This window comes from Neovison vison, chromosome 7, assembly GCF_020171115.1.
Source record: "Neovison vison isolate M4711 chromosome 7, ASM_NN_V1, whole genome shotgun sequence".
Lineage (NCBI taxonomy): Eukaryota > Metazoa > Chordata > Mammalia > Carnivora > Mustelidae > Neogale > Neogale vison.
In genome coordinates, this window is record NC_058097.1 from 42,659,836 (window position 1) to 42,673,432 (window position 13,597).

Consider the following 13,597-nt stretch of genomic DNA (forward strand, 5'->3'; position numbering starts at 1 on the left):
ATTAAGGAGCCATACCACGAATTCAGATCAACTTTGGCTACCAATTACGTTTTAACATCAAATACACAAAACGTCTCGGTCTTCAGGCCACTTTTGCATTTGGGACTAAGGGATCATGGATCTCTAGAACCTGTTAACAGTTTCCTGTAAAGTGGAAATGAGTTAAAATACAGAAAGCATGGAACAGAGTCCACCTCCTGGTAAGTGTCATATGAGGAGAGTTTGCTGGGTTTATTGTCCCCTAATACTGACAACTGGAACCTCTACATTCTGGGAGCTTTGGACTTAACCTTGGGCCACAGGCAGCCAAGGTGTGGAAGGTGTGAAATTTCTCCTCAGGTTGGGAGGCATTACTCTGCAAGGTTGTGGGGACTAGGATATATTTAATCAGGGTTTCTAGAGGGAGTAAACCTATGAGGTTATGGATGTACTAAGCCACTCCTCAGCACCACTGTAGAAAGACAATTTACTCCGGAACCTGATGGCCTGAGTTCAAATCCCTGGTTGACCATCTGTTATCTGTATGACCCAGGCAAATTATTTAAACTCTCTGGGCCTTAGTTTCTTCATCTGGGAAAATCAAGATGATGAAAAGATTTCACTCATCAGACTGTGGGCTCATGTGTGGAAATAGGCTCCAATGGGCTCGTATGGGAAGCTTGGAAGTACAAGATGCTAGGACCTGATGCAGGAGCCTATGGTTCTCCACACTCCCCTCCACACACTTCTGGGGAACCCACCTGCCACCAGGAAAAAATGGATCAGGAGTGTGGCATCAGGATGTCTGAGAGCGTAGTTTTAAGTAGGAGGACCTCTCTAAGAAGATGAAACTTGAACCAAGTCTTAAAAGAGGTGAGGAAGAGAGCCATGGGCACTCGAGGTAGAGGGAACAGCAAGTGCCTAAGGCAGGAATCTGACAGGCACGTTAGAGGAACAGCAAGAAGCCAGGCTGAAGAGGAGGGATTGTGGGAAGGAGGAGAAGGAGAGACCATGGAGTCAGACTGTATGGGCTCTTGCAACAACTTTGTCTTCTATTCTGTGTAAGGTGGAAGCCAAAGGAAGATTGTGTGCGGAGGAGGGTGAAATATCACTTGGGTGTTAGCAGGATCTCTGTGGCTGCCATGAGGGGAAATGACCATGGGGCTTGTGAAGGATACGCAGTGAGGAGGTTGCTACCATTGTCCAGGCAGGAGATGATGGTTGGACCAGGGTGGAGGTGGTGAATGAGAGTAAAAATGGGTTGGTAACCATCTCAGTGATTGGATGGAAAAAAATGGAAATCATGGATTGGGAGGAGAGATATCGAATGATCCAGAAGTTCTTGGCGGAGGCTCTTGGTGATTGGGGAAAAGACACTGGGGTCCTAGCTGAAGGCTCTCTTGTGAACTGGAGACTTCTTAGTAGAATCACTTACCTAGATTCCTAGAAGGAAGACTTCTGGATTTTGCACGAGGTCACATCTGGGTATTGGTAACAAGAGTCCTGGTTAGAAAAAATTAAAAATAATGTAAAAAATAGAAAGATTCCTGGTTAGTGGATGGAGTGACCGTCCAACCAGAATAATGGCTCCAAATTTTCCCTGAGGAAATATTTCAGACATGCCAGTGGCTGCATGTGGTCCTAGGAGACGTTCAAGGTCACAAGATTTGGAGGTTCCAGATGTCAGTGTTAGGGGACAAGAGGCATTGCAGTCCTCCTCCTATGAAGCGAGAGGTGGACTCTGTGCCAAGTGCTTTTCATAACTCATTCCCACCTTCCCTCCCCGAAGTTCGAAGTTCGCACTCTCTTCGAATCCCCAGATCCAAGCCCCTCAGCCTCCATCCCCCGCTTCCCCTCAAATGCTCGGGAATGCGTGCTGTCACTGTCCCAGTAACTCCTGACTCCTGCTCTTGGGTCACCCTGCAGGTGGACCAGCAGCGGATCCGGCTGCCGGCGACGCTGCACGGAGGGAGGCTGCGGTTGCATTTCCGCAGCTCAGAACTATGGGCAGAGGCAGGTCTGAAGCAAGAGCCAGCAGCGCTGCGCCTGGTGTACGACTGGCAGCACGCGCTCTCTCTGCAACTGGCCGAGGGCTACCGGGCGCACGTGGTGGGCCTGTGCGGCAACTTCAACCAGGACCCGGTAGACGATGTGGGCGGTCCGGACCTGCGCGCTTTCTTGCGCTCTTGGGCCTTGCAGCCACCGGACGCCCCATGCCACGCCCTCTGGGCTGCTCCCTGCGCCAAGCCAGCGTTCCCAGCCGAGACCCCAGGGCCCTGCGCCATTCTGGCCGATCTGAACGGGCCCTTTAGCCCTTGCCACGACGTGCTGCTGCCTGCGCCCTTCGAGATCAGCTGCAGGGCTTGGATCTGCCCCTTTCCCAACTACCGACCTGCGCTTTGCTTAACCCTCCAGGTGTACGCGCACGCGTGTCAGCGCCTGGGTGTCAGCATCGACTCCTGGAGATTCCAGACTGGTTGCCGTGAGTGAGCCTTAGATGGAAAAGGCTATGGGTTACTGGGGAAGGGGATTCTGGGACTTAGGGGGTGGCACTCCTTGATGCTGGAGTTGATTCCTGAGGCAAGCCTGCAGGGTCCCTGTGGTGGGACTGAGGAAGCACCAGAGGCTGGGTCTAGGCATGGAGACTCCTTCGCCCTAGAGGAGGGGTTTCTGGTTTCTGGGAGCTGGAACACCTAGGTCTTGGAGTGTGGGGTTTCTGGGTCCTAGGACGAAGGCTTCCAGGCCCTGGGGTCCAGAATTAGTTCTAAAAGGCAAGTTTCTTGCATTTGGTGGACGGAAAAGTCCTCTAGGTGACAAGGACTTCAGACTCTGGGGTGAGAGTTTTGCGTCCCAGGGCCAGACTTTTATGTTCTAGAAAGGGGACTTCTGCTTTCTGATGATAGAAACTTATTTACTCTGTGAGATGGAGATTTCTGGAAAGCCTCCATTCTAAGAAGGATCCCAGGATCCTAGTCACAACTCTTCGAAGCTGAGGGCTAGAATGTCTCCATTTCGGGGGTAGCTGAATAATTAGGTCTTTGGAACCAGACTGGGAGGTCCTGATGTGAACACTCTCTCCACTCCACCTTCTTCTCCTCTGCCCCCAGCCATCGAGTGCCCCCAAAACAGCCATTATGAGCCGTGTGGCTCATCCTGCCCCGAGACGTGCATGGGTCCGTTGGGAGCGTCGTGCCCGCTGCCCTGCGGGGAAACGTGCGCCTGTGACGCTGGCTACGTCCACAGCGGTCCTGACTGCGTCCTGCGGCGCTGGGGACCTGGTGGCTGTGGCTGCACACACCAGGGACGTCTGCTGGGACCAGGCGAGACTTTATGGGAGGGTGTGGGCTGCATGCGCCGCTGTGTCTGCCCAGCTTCAGGAGGGAGCGTGATCTGCACCCAGGGTGGTTGCAGGCCAGGCGAGCGCTGCATTCTGTCCCACGGCCTGCGCACCTGTGTGCCCTGGAGCATGGCCACATGCGTGGCAGCCGGCGGAGGTCACTACATTACCTTCGATGGGCGCCGTTTTCGCTTCCCTGGCTCTTGCGTGTACCTGCTGAGCGGCCTTAGTTCTCCCGCACCGCAGGACCTGGCAGACTTCCGTGTGCTCCTGGGCACTGGTCCTGATGGAGTCCCAAGAAGCCTCGAAGTGCTTCTGACTGGTTACCACCTGAAGCTGGACCCCAAGGAACCTGGTCATGTCCTGGTGAGAAAATCCCAACCCTGCCCACACATGCACCCAGGGATCCCACTTTATAACCTCTCACCTAGAGTCCTCACCTCAAGACTCCCAACCCTGATCCCTAGATCCCCCTAACCTAGAGCTAAGGTCATATCTTGAGTTTTTGTCCTATGGTACTGGACCCTCAACCCAGGACTCCCACCTCTTTCCTCTTGCCCCATGGTCTCTGACCCAGCTGCTTAACTTTAATCCCCCAAAACTAACCCCCAAATCAGAAATCAAGCCTTAAGTCTTTAGGACCAAACCCTAAATCCAGAAGCCTCTTACCCAGTCCCCCATAACTTCTTGTGGCAAAGGAAAAAAGTTGTAGTGTTGTTGAAAAGGATACAGGGAAGGCACTTACTAGATGCCAATGTAATAACAAAGAGTCCTTTTAAGGTAGACACAATTGACCTTATTTTCCAATGAGGAAACTGGCCCAGAGGGATGAGGCCATTTGCCCAAGGTCACACAGAGCTGGTATTTAAACCTTGGCATTTTTGCTCCAGGGTTTGTTATGCTGTCTCTGCAAATAGTAAACAAACAAACAAACAAAACAAACAACACATGACCTCAACTTCTTCCTTTGTGAAACATAATTCAGAGTCTCCAATGACTCTGACACCACTTCAGTGTGGCAAATTTACTCATCAAGGTGGGAAAGACATTGGTAGAGACATTGGGAGAGCAGCTCTGGAGCTTTGGGGATGAGGGATGAGTATTCACCGACCAACAGAGTACAGGACCCAGACACTGTCAGTTATTTTTCATCAGCAGTTTGCCTTGGCTATATTTTAAATTTATCACTGATTGCCATTTTTTTGTCTTTTGGGGGGGAATTTTTTATTGTAATTTTATTGGATTTATAACTCCAATTGGAGAGACTGTTGAGTTTTCCAGCCCACCAATATGGTATATTTTTGCTTTTATAAGTCTTATTTTATTTATTTTTTTTAATTTTTATTTATTTAAATTCAGTTAGTCCCAGGAACACTGCCTTCCAGTGAAGGATACAAATCCTTACTTTATCCTTCCAGTTTTTTCCAGTGAATATTATTTCATTTTACTGAGAAGTTAAATTGCCAAAGTAAGACAGCTAACCAAACTAGGAGCGAAGATTTGAACCCAGATAACTCAACTCCAAAATCCAAGGGCACTTAACTACCTCACTTCACTGTCTGAATACATGTAGTTATTAAAATCAGACCATATGAAGCTGCCAATACTCGATGTTTTTTCCTACAAATGTGACAGTTTCTTTTTTTTTTTTAAGATTTTATTTATTTATTTGACAGAGATCACAAGTAGGCAGAGAGCAGGCTGAGAGAGAGAGAAGAGGAAGTAGGCTCCCTGCTGAGCAGAGAGCCTGATGCTGGGCTTGATCCCAGGACCCTGAGATCATGTCCTGAGCCAAAGGCAGAGGCTTTAACCCACTGAGCCACCCAGGCGCCCCAAATGTGGCAGTTTCATATAGTTCAACCTAAGTGTTTGAGACAGATGCTCTTGGCTTTGAGTGTCTAGGACAAAAACTCCTAGCCTTGACTTCATTGTGATCCCCAGTATACCAGAGCTTTCAGTCCTGATTCTGGGCTCTTGAAACTCCAGTCCTGACCCAAGAATCCCATTTATTCATTCAGTGATCACTTATTGAATACCTATGGTGTTCCAGCCACCATTCTAGGTTACATGTGTTAACTGTATTTCAGACACAATTTCAGCCCAAGTCCTGGGCATCCCCAGACCCAGTCCAGGAATTCCAAATCCCCAGTTCCCAAAGCTTACAAACCCTCACCCCCAATTCTTATACTCCCAGCCCCAGCAGCTGTGGGCAAATATGGTTAGACCAGGAACAGCAGCTTCAACATTTGTATATTTGCATAGCACCCTGGAGCCCCTGCCATTACCTAGAAATCCCAGCATCTCTAGAACTCTACAGCCTAACTTGACCAATGAGACTCATTCATCCATGCATTAGTTCAACAAATATTTATTGAACACAGACTAAGTGCACCTGTGTCACTTTCAGAGTTTGTTGGTTTCCACTCCCCAAATCTGATCCTGGAATCTGATCTGATCTGATCCACAGACCGAAACCCGAGAATCCACAGTTCTCATCATCCAAGTATTTGTGGGAAAAAGTATCAGTACCATGGACAGCATCCCAAGATTTTTAGTTTGATTTTGCTTTTTTTGTTTTAGGTCCTACTAGACCCCTAGTCCCTCAACAAGGCCTTCTGGAGGGCCTGCTTGTACCTAGGGACATAGGCATCCTTTGTACTGATACTGGGTCCCTAGAGCCCCAGCTTGACATACCCTCTTCACACAGGTGAATGGAGACTGGCAGAATCTACCATTCCAGGCTCTGAGCAACAGAACCCTCATCTTTCGCCATGGCTGGGACACTGTGATCAGCTGCCCCTTTGGCTTGCGTGTGACCTATGCCCCTGGGATCCGCGTGGTAGTGGATCTTCCAGCAGCATATATGGGCCATGTGGCGGGGCTGTGTGCTGACTACAATGGGGATCCCTCGGATGACCTCCATGTCCCTGGAATTGTGCTGGGCACCAACATGCCTGAGGATGCACTGGCTTGGGCCTTTGGCCATAGCTATTTGGTGGGTTCCCCGACTGAGTGCCTGAATGCTGCTGACAAGATGCCGCCACCTCCACCATCCTGTGTCACCCTGCCAACCACCAGCACCCCAGCCCACTTTGCCCACATCTGTGACATCCTCTTGGACCCCCTGGGGCCCTTCCAGCTGTGCCATGAGATGCTGGCACCAGGCCCCTATGTCCAAGATTGCATAGTGGATGTATGCCTGGGTATTGGACCCTGCCCCATGCTCAGCCTCTACTGTGAAACTTGCCAGCTGCTGGGCGGCCAAGTCTTCCCCTGGCGGAATTCGAGTCTGTGCAGTGAGTGTCTAGGGCTTCAGTACAGCCTCTCCATCTTTGCTCATCTGGGGAACCTGGTCCCACTCCTGACTGAGGTCCAGCTCCTGGGCTGTTGCCCATCCCAGGATGTCAGCTCATCCCTGCACAATACAACCCTGAGACCCTGGACTTCCCAATGCGCTGGGTTCCACCCATCCCTCCACTCCCCACCAGATCCTCAACCTTGGCCTATCCTAAAGTGTCAGGCCTAAGCCAACAAAAGTCCAGGCCAGCTCTCATCCTTCCCTCTTCTTAGCCCCGATTATGGACCAGCCCTTCACCCCTTACCTTTCAGGGACTCAGACCTGTTCATGGTCCAGCCGCCCAGCCCTTATCCATCCAGGCCCTACAGATAGGCTCTGCCTCTTATCCATGGTTAACTACCTGGTCTTTTGCTATCTGAAGGCTCCTGCAGCTCTGCCCAAGTGGACTTTTACCCCTGCAGGGCCCCAGATGCCCCATCCTAGCCCCAGAGGTGGAGGGTGAGACTCCCAGTAGACAATGCCTTGAAGCAATCCTCCAATCCGCCTTGCTCCCGCAGGCCCGCTATGCCCCGCACACTCGCACTACACGCTGTGCGCTCCGGATTGCTCAGCCACGTGCGCGGGGCTTAAGACACCGCCTGGCTGCCACGGCCCTGGGCTCTGCCGCGAGGGCTGCGTATGCGACGCGGGCTTTCTGCTGAGTGGCGCAGACTGCGTGCCCCAGGCTCAGTGCGGCTGCCTGAGCGCCGGCCGCTACTTGGAACCCGGCGCACCGCTCCCTGCCTCTCACCCCGCGACCAACCGCTGCTGCCGTTGCCACGCTGGCGGCCAGGTGGTCTGCAAACCCTGCCGCGCAGCCCGGGGCCGCCCAGGCGTCTGCCTCGCCTCAGACGGACTCCGCTTCCGCACCTTCGATGGCACCACCTTCCACCTTCCAGACGCCTGCACCTATTCGATGGTGGGCACGGGCACGGGCCGCCTTCGGGGTGTGTGGCCCTTCGAAGTGGTGCTGGAGAAAGGCCCACAGACGCCCGAGCTCCGCCGCGTGCTGCTCCGCGTTCATGGTCACCGCTTCGCCCTAGACTGGGAGGACTGGGGAAACATCACAGTGAGTCCCCGCCCCATGGTCCGCCTCCTTTCAGCGGCCTGGCAGTCTCTGTTCTGACTGGTGGGATCTCCCAGTGTCGCTGACTGATGCCCGCCTCTCTCCAACAACCTCATTTCCACTCTTCTCCTCCTCCCTTCTCCACTGCCCCCTCTCCTTCTGCCCCTTCCCCTTTCAATCCCTCCCTCAACAGTTGTGTCTGCACATTCCCGTCCCATGATGCTCAGGATCTCTGTTTCTCCCACTTCCCTCCTCTCTGTTTTCACCACCCACGCCCACCCTGCCTATCTCCCCTGCGGCCAGTCTTCATCTCTTTTCCTCCTTCTGGTCTCTTTTCCTCCTCCTCCGGAAGGAGGGTGCCATCTCCTGCTCCATGCGCCTTCTCCAGCTCTGCAACTACCATCACCTCTTCCCCAGGAGGCCCACCCAGCCTTCCCTGACCCTTGCTCCCTGCTGGCCCAACCCCCTCTTTGGTGCCCCTGCCTCCCCACTGCCCTTCCTCTCGAGGTCTCCCCATCTTTTTCTCTCCAAAGTGGTCCCTCCCTTCTCTCCTCCTCCTGTCCGCACACCCCCTCCCTCCTCTTTCCCAGCTCTACCGTCCTCTGCTGCCTTCCTTCCCCAGGTCCGTGGATGCTCTCAGGTACCTCTCCAGCCCCTGAGTAAGGAGTTTCCCTCTCTCCCAGCACTCCAGGTCCACCTCCTCACTCTCCCTACCCCTCACTCAACTCCCCCCTCTCCCCCTTCCCACAATGTCCACTCCCAAGCGCCGCCTTGAATGTCCCTACACCTTGACTCCTCTGCGCCCCATGTCCCTCTTCTCACTCACTCCAACAGTCCCTTCCACTCTTCCCCTGTTCTGGCACACACTCCCCGCATCACCCCTGCTCACAGTCTTCTCCCCGTTCTTCCCAGACCGGGTCCTTCCCCCTCACCCTAGGCTGCCCCACCCCTGCCCACAGGTGGACGGCGTGCGGCGCTGCCTGCCCTTCGCGCTGACCAACGGCAGGGTGCGCGCCTTCGCGCGGGGCTCCTCCGTGGTGCTCGCGGTGCGTGGGGGCCCACGCCTGCTTTTCGGGCTCGGTGGCCACCTGAGCGTGGAGCTGCCTGCGGCCTACCGCGGCCTCACGCGCGGCCTCTGCGGCAACTTCAACGGCAATTCGTCTGATGACCTACAGCTGCCACGGCCCGGACCCTGCGGCGCGCCACATCCCTGCCCGGGTTCGGGCTGTCCACCCGCCGCCGGGAACGCGGGCGCAGACGCAGCGTGGCGTGGCGCTTGCGGCCTCCTGCGCGAGCCCAGCGGCCCGCTGGCACCCTGCCACGCACTCCTGCCACCGGAGCCCTTCTTCCAGGCCTGCGTGGCCGACATGGGCCACGCCCGCGGGAACCGCAAAGCGCTCTGTGCCTTCCTGCAAGCCTACGTGGCTGCCTGCCAGACGGCTGGTGCGGAGATGAGGCCCTGGAGGGCTCCCAGCTTCTGCCGTATGTCCCCCCGCAGAAGGTTTCAGAGCCGGCCCTGGGTGGGGTCCGGGGAGGGAGACCGCGGTCTGGACTTCATTCATAACACAGGTGTTAGTTGAGGACCTACTATGTGTCAGTTCCAGCTGATGATATAGCACCAAATGGGATAAAGCCCTGCACACCCTGTGGCTGGGAAAACAGATTTGATTTTATCCCTTAGCTAACATTTATAGAGCACTCATTCAATATCAGGTGCTGTGTTAAAATTGTTTCCCTGGACCAGCAATACTCAGGGTTTGTTTACGATGCGAATTCTTGCCCTGTCCCAGACTTACTGAATCAGAAACTCTGGAGTGGGACCCAGCAATCTGTTTTAACAAGTCCTGCAGGAGATCTGGACACAAGGCTGTGTCTGAGAACCTGTTTTACCTGCTTTAAGTCTGCTCACTCCATCTACGAACTGCTCCAGGAGTTAGGGACAACTGTCTAACGCTAACACTACACTAACCCTAACCCTAGTAGAGGCCCAAGGCACAGAGAGTTTTCCAGATCTCACAGCCAGTAGGGGGCAGAACTGGCTTGTCACCGGTCCCCAGAATCCCCTCTCTAAGGCCCTAGGTTCTGGTTTCTCTCCCAACAATAATGTAAAAAATAGTTCCAATAATAACATGAAAAGAACAGGTGACCTTACTGTGCCAGTGCTCCCAAGAGCCCCATCAGGCAAGTACACTTCATGGATGAAGGAAACCAAGGCATAGATATTTAAGGAATTTGCCCAGAGTCACACACCTAGAAAATGACTTATTGGCTGGCATCTGAATATTTTGTTCATTTAACAATTCTCATCAACTTCCAACTTCTCTGTCCACATGTGTTCTCCTTGATCCTCATGGACTCTCAGCCTTACCTTACCTTATCATTGTGGTGTCAGCATCTATCTCCTTCTGACCTTCTGTCTCTAGGTTCAGATGTTCCTGGAGGGAATCTGGGTTGCTCTTGGAATCTGGGGTGCTCTTTACTTACAGATGGATGGTCGCCTCCATCTCTGTCTGTCATGGTCAGACATGGGATGGGGAGGGAAAACCCCATAAAAGACAAAGAGCAAGGAAGCCCTGTTAGTCGTATCTGGGATACATTCAAGCAGCTAGTGCATTAGTGCATTGCATAGCATATGCGGACACTGCTCAGTCCCTGCTGGTTGTTATCGTTGTTGCCATTAATCTGAGGGGGAGGTCTACGATCTGAGGGTGCTGGGCCAGCAGAGGGCAGGCCTCTGGCTTGCCGGAGTCTGACAAGCCCCCTCTCCACAGCCATGCGGTGCCCCCGCCACAGCCACTACAGTCTGTGTGTGAACCCCTGCCCTACGGCCTGTCCAGGTGTTCAGGAAGTGGTGCGGATCCCCACTCCCTGCGCTGAGGGCTGCGAGTGTGAAAATGGATTCTTCCCAGCCGGGCGTGACTGCGTCCCTGTGGACCACTGTCCTTGCTTCCACAATGGCCAGTACTTCCCTGTGAGCATCCTCTGGGGTCCTCCCACTTTGCCTCGGATCTCCGCACACCTCCTTGTGTGGGTTTCATCTCAGAACCTCTGGCTGCACCTTCCTTTCAAGCTACCTCCCTTTTCAGCTTTCCTCCCTTCCTCCACAGCCGGACCAGACTGTCCTCATCAAGAACTGCTCCTCCTCCTGTACCTGCCAGCTAGGGAAGGGTGTGGCCTGTGTCCCCTTCAGCTGTCCTATGCAGGAAGTCTGTGGCATCACAGATGGAGTCCTAAGCTGCCATTTCCAAGGTGCCTGGGGCTGTGTTCTGAGGGGTCAGAGATTGGGGCATGACTCCTAAGTCCTGGGAAGGACAGGACTGGTGACCCAGACCCCTGGGACTCATAAGTGCCTGATCTTCTCTCTCCCCCACAGCCACCTTGGGCCCTGCCCCGAGCTCTGTGGCCCCACCACTGGTTCCCCCACCTTTCCCACCCCTGCTCCCCAGCCCCAGTCCCCAGTGCCCAGAAAGCTCCCACTTTGTTCCATGTGGGTCTGCATGCCCAGCCACATGTGCCAACCCTGCAGCCCCAGAGCACTGCCACCACCCCTGTGCTCCAACCTGCCAGTGCCTCCCTGGCTACTTGCTGCTAGGGGACCGATGTGTGCCCCGTGCCCACTGCCCCTGCTTCCTGCACCAAGGCCAGACTTTCTGGACAGACAACTGTGCTCAGCAATGTCACTGCCCGACCCTTGGGACCCTGGTGAGCAAGCTTCCCCAGTGTTGGCCTGACAAGTGCCATGGTCACTGTAAGCCCTCCATAGGTGGCTGGTACCACTGCCTGTTAGTGCCGTCCCCACCCAGTCCCACTGTTGTGGAGAAGTCACTGGTCTGTGCTGCCACTGGAGACTTCCACTTCCACACATTTGGAGGAACCCACTATGAATTCCCTGGTTCTTGTGTCTACCGCCTGGCGGGTCTCTGTGGCACAGCCCATGCCAACCTTGAGCCCTTCAGTCTGGATTTGACCCCATTGCGGCGGCCACGTGCCTGGACCAAAGCCCTGACCCTCTCAGCCTGTGGCCTGAGGCTGGACATGAGTCCAAAAGATCTCAACCACATCCAGGTGAGTTTTCAAAGGCTCCAGATCAACCTACTATCCCTCACCATCCTTACTACCCACAGGTAACCCACAGTGACCCCTCTTCATTGACTCTCACGGGTCCTCAAAGATGTCCTCCAATTTCCTCGTGGTCCATTGACTTGCCTGTTGACCCCTTCCCACAGACCCTCTATTTGAGATTACTATTACCCTTGAGTCTCCTATTACCTTCCCATTAACCCTCCACTGAGTCCTCAGTTGACTCCCCTTTAACCAAAGACAGCCTTGATCTTCCCCTTGACCTTCCTTTTCTCCCCCATCTAATATCCCACAAACCCTTCACTACCCCTCCCAAAATGATCTTCCTACTGTTACACTGACTTGCACATTAACCCTATTTACTGTCCTCTTAACCTCACCCCACACCCCATAGGTATGTACTCGTCTTTGTGGGTTTTTTTAAAGATTATATTTATTTTATATGACAGAGCTCACGAGTAGGCAGAAAGCAAGAGGGCAAAGCAGGCTCCCTGCTGAGCAGAGGGCTCGATGCGGGGCTCAACCCCAGGACCCCCAGATCATGACCAGAGCCGAAGGCAGAGGCTTAACCACTGAGCCACCCAGGCGTCCCCCGCCATTGTGCCTGTCTTTGATTTTAGTCTCACCGTTTGAGTCTTCCTTAGACTGTCCCATTAAAATTCATTGACTCCACTCCCTTTTACCCACCAACTGAGTCTCCCCATTGCCACCCAAAGCCACATAAGCATTCTCTTGATCCTCAGTACCCTTTGTATTTGTCTATCCACTTCCTTCATTATCCCTTTTCTTATCCTCCCATTGATCCCTCACTGACTCCTCCCTACTGACTTTCTAATTATTCTTTTTACCCTTTGTTGATCTCCCACGGATCCCCCATTAACTTTTAATTAATCGTTCCACCATTGACCCTCCCCACCACACACATAAACACATGGAATCCTTTACTGACCCTCCATTTAGCCTTCACTGATGGTCCATTGAATCTCCCTATGATTCCTAATGACTATCCCTGTTAACCAATGTTTCCGCTTGATCTTTCTCTGATTCTTTATGGACATTCCCAAGAATTTCTACTGACAGCCACTATATCCCTCCCCCACTGTTCTTGCCACCTGCATGCCCTCCCTGTAGGTGGATGGAATTCTGGAATCACTGCCCTTCTTTCATGGCCACTGCCTCCGTGCCTACTACCAAGGCCACCAGCTCTGCATAGACACGGACTTTGGCCTCTCCCTGACTTATGATTGGGACAGCCTGGCACGTGTAACGCTGCCGAGGCTCTATGGACCCTACCTGTGTGGGCTGTGTGGCCAACACAGTCCGAGCAGCCCCACCATGCAGGTGCCTGACACCTGGAAGGTGGCAGAAGTGCCTGGTTGTGGCCCATTCTGCGGGCCCCTCTGCCCTGGCCCCTGCCCAGAAGCCAAGCGCACTGGATTCGCTGGAGACGCCTACTGTGGGCTGCTGATGGCGGCCGAGGGTCCCTTCGGGTCATGCTACGCCGCGCTGGACCCGCTCCCGTTCATGGACAACTGCCTGGACGATGTGTGTCGCCACTATGGTGCTCGTCACATCGTCTGCCGAGCCCTGACGGCCTACACTGTCGCCTGTCAGGCTCTGGGTGTGCCCCTGCGGCCCTGGAGGACGCCTGACTTCTGTCGTGAGTACGCAGGGCTTGGCAGAGATAGTGGGTGAATCTCGGAGGAACTGGCCTTTGGGACACCAGGGGAAGAAAGCGGAAGGACCAAAGGAGAAGTTCAAGTCTGGGTGGGTGGAGCCAGGTGCAGAAGGGTGGGAC

The 13,597-nt window shown here is 53.9% G+C and overlaps 2 protein-coding genes across 2 annotated transcripts; both read left to right on the forward strand.

Annotated features, from left to right (window-relative positions):
- The first annotated feature begins 3,104 nt into the window (after positions 1-3,104).
- Positions 3,105-7,179, forward strand: LOC122913827 (IgGFc-binding protein-like). The gene is made up of 2 exons (XM_044260461.1): positions 3,105-3,682; positions 6,024-7,179. The coding sequence occupies exons 1-2, from the start codon at positions 3,149-3,151 to the stop codon at positions 6,840-6,842; spliced, it is 1,353 nt and encodes a 450-aa protein (XP_044116396.1). The 5' UTR covers positions 3,105-3,148; the 3' UTR covers positions 6,843-7,179.
- Positions 7,180-8,883: 1,704 nt separating this feature from the next.
- Positions 8,884-13,390, forward strand: LOC122913299 (IgGFc-binding protein-like). Its single transcript, XM_044260065.1, has 7 exons — positions 8,884-9,009; positions 9,072-9,162; positions 10,443-10,690; positions 10,827-10,968; positions 11,093-11,784; positions 12,931-13,344; positions 13,385-13,390. The coding sequence occupies exons 1-7, from the start codon at positions 8,884-8,886 to the stop codon at positions 13,388-13,390; spliced, it is 1,719 nt and encodes a 572-aa protein (XP_044116000.1).
- Positions 13,391-13,597: the final 207 nt, after the last annotated feature.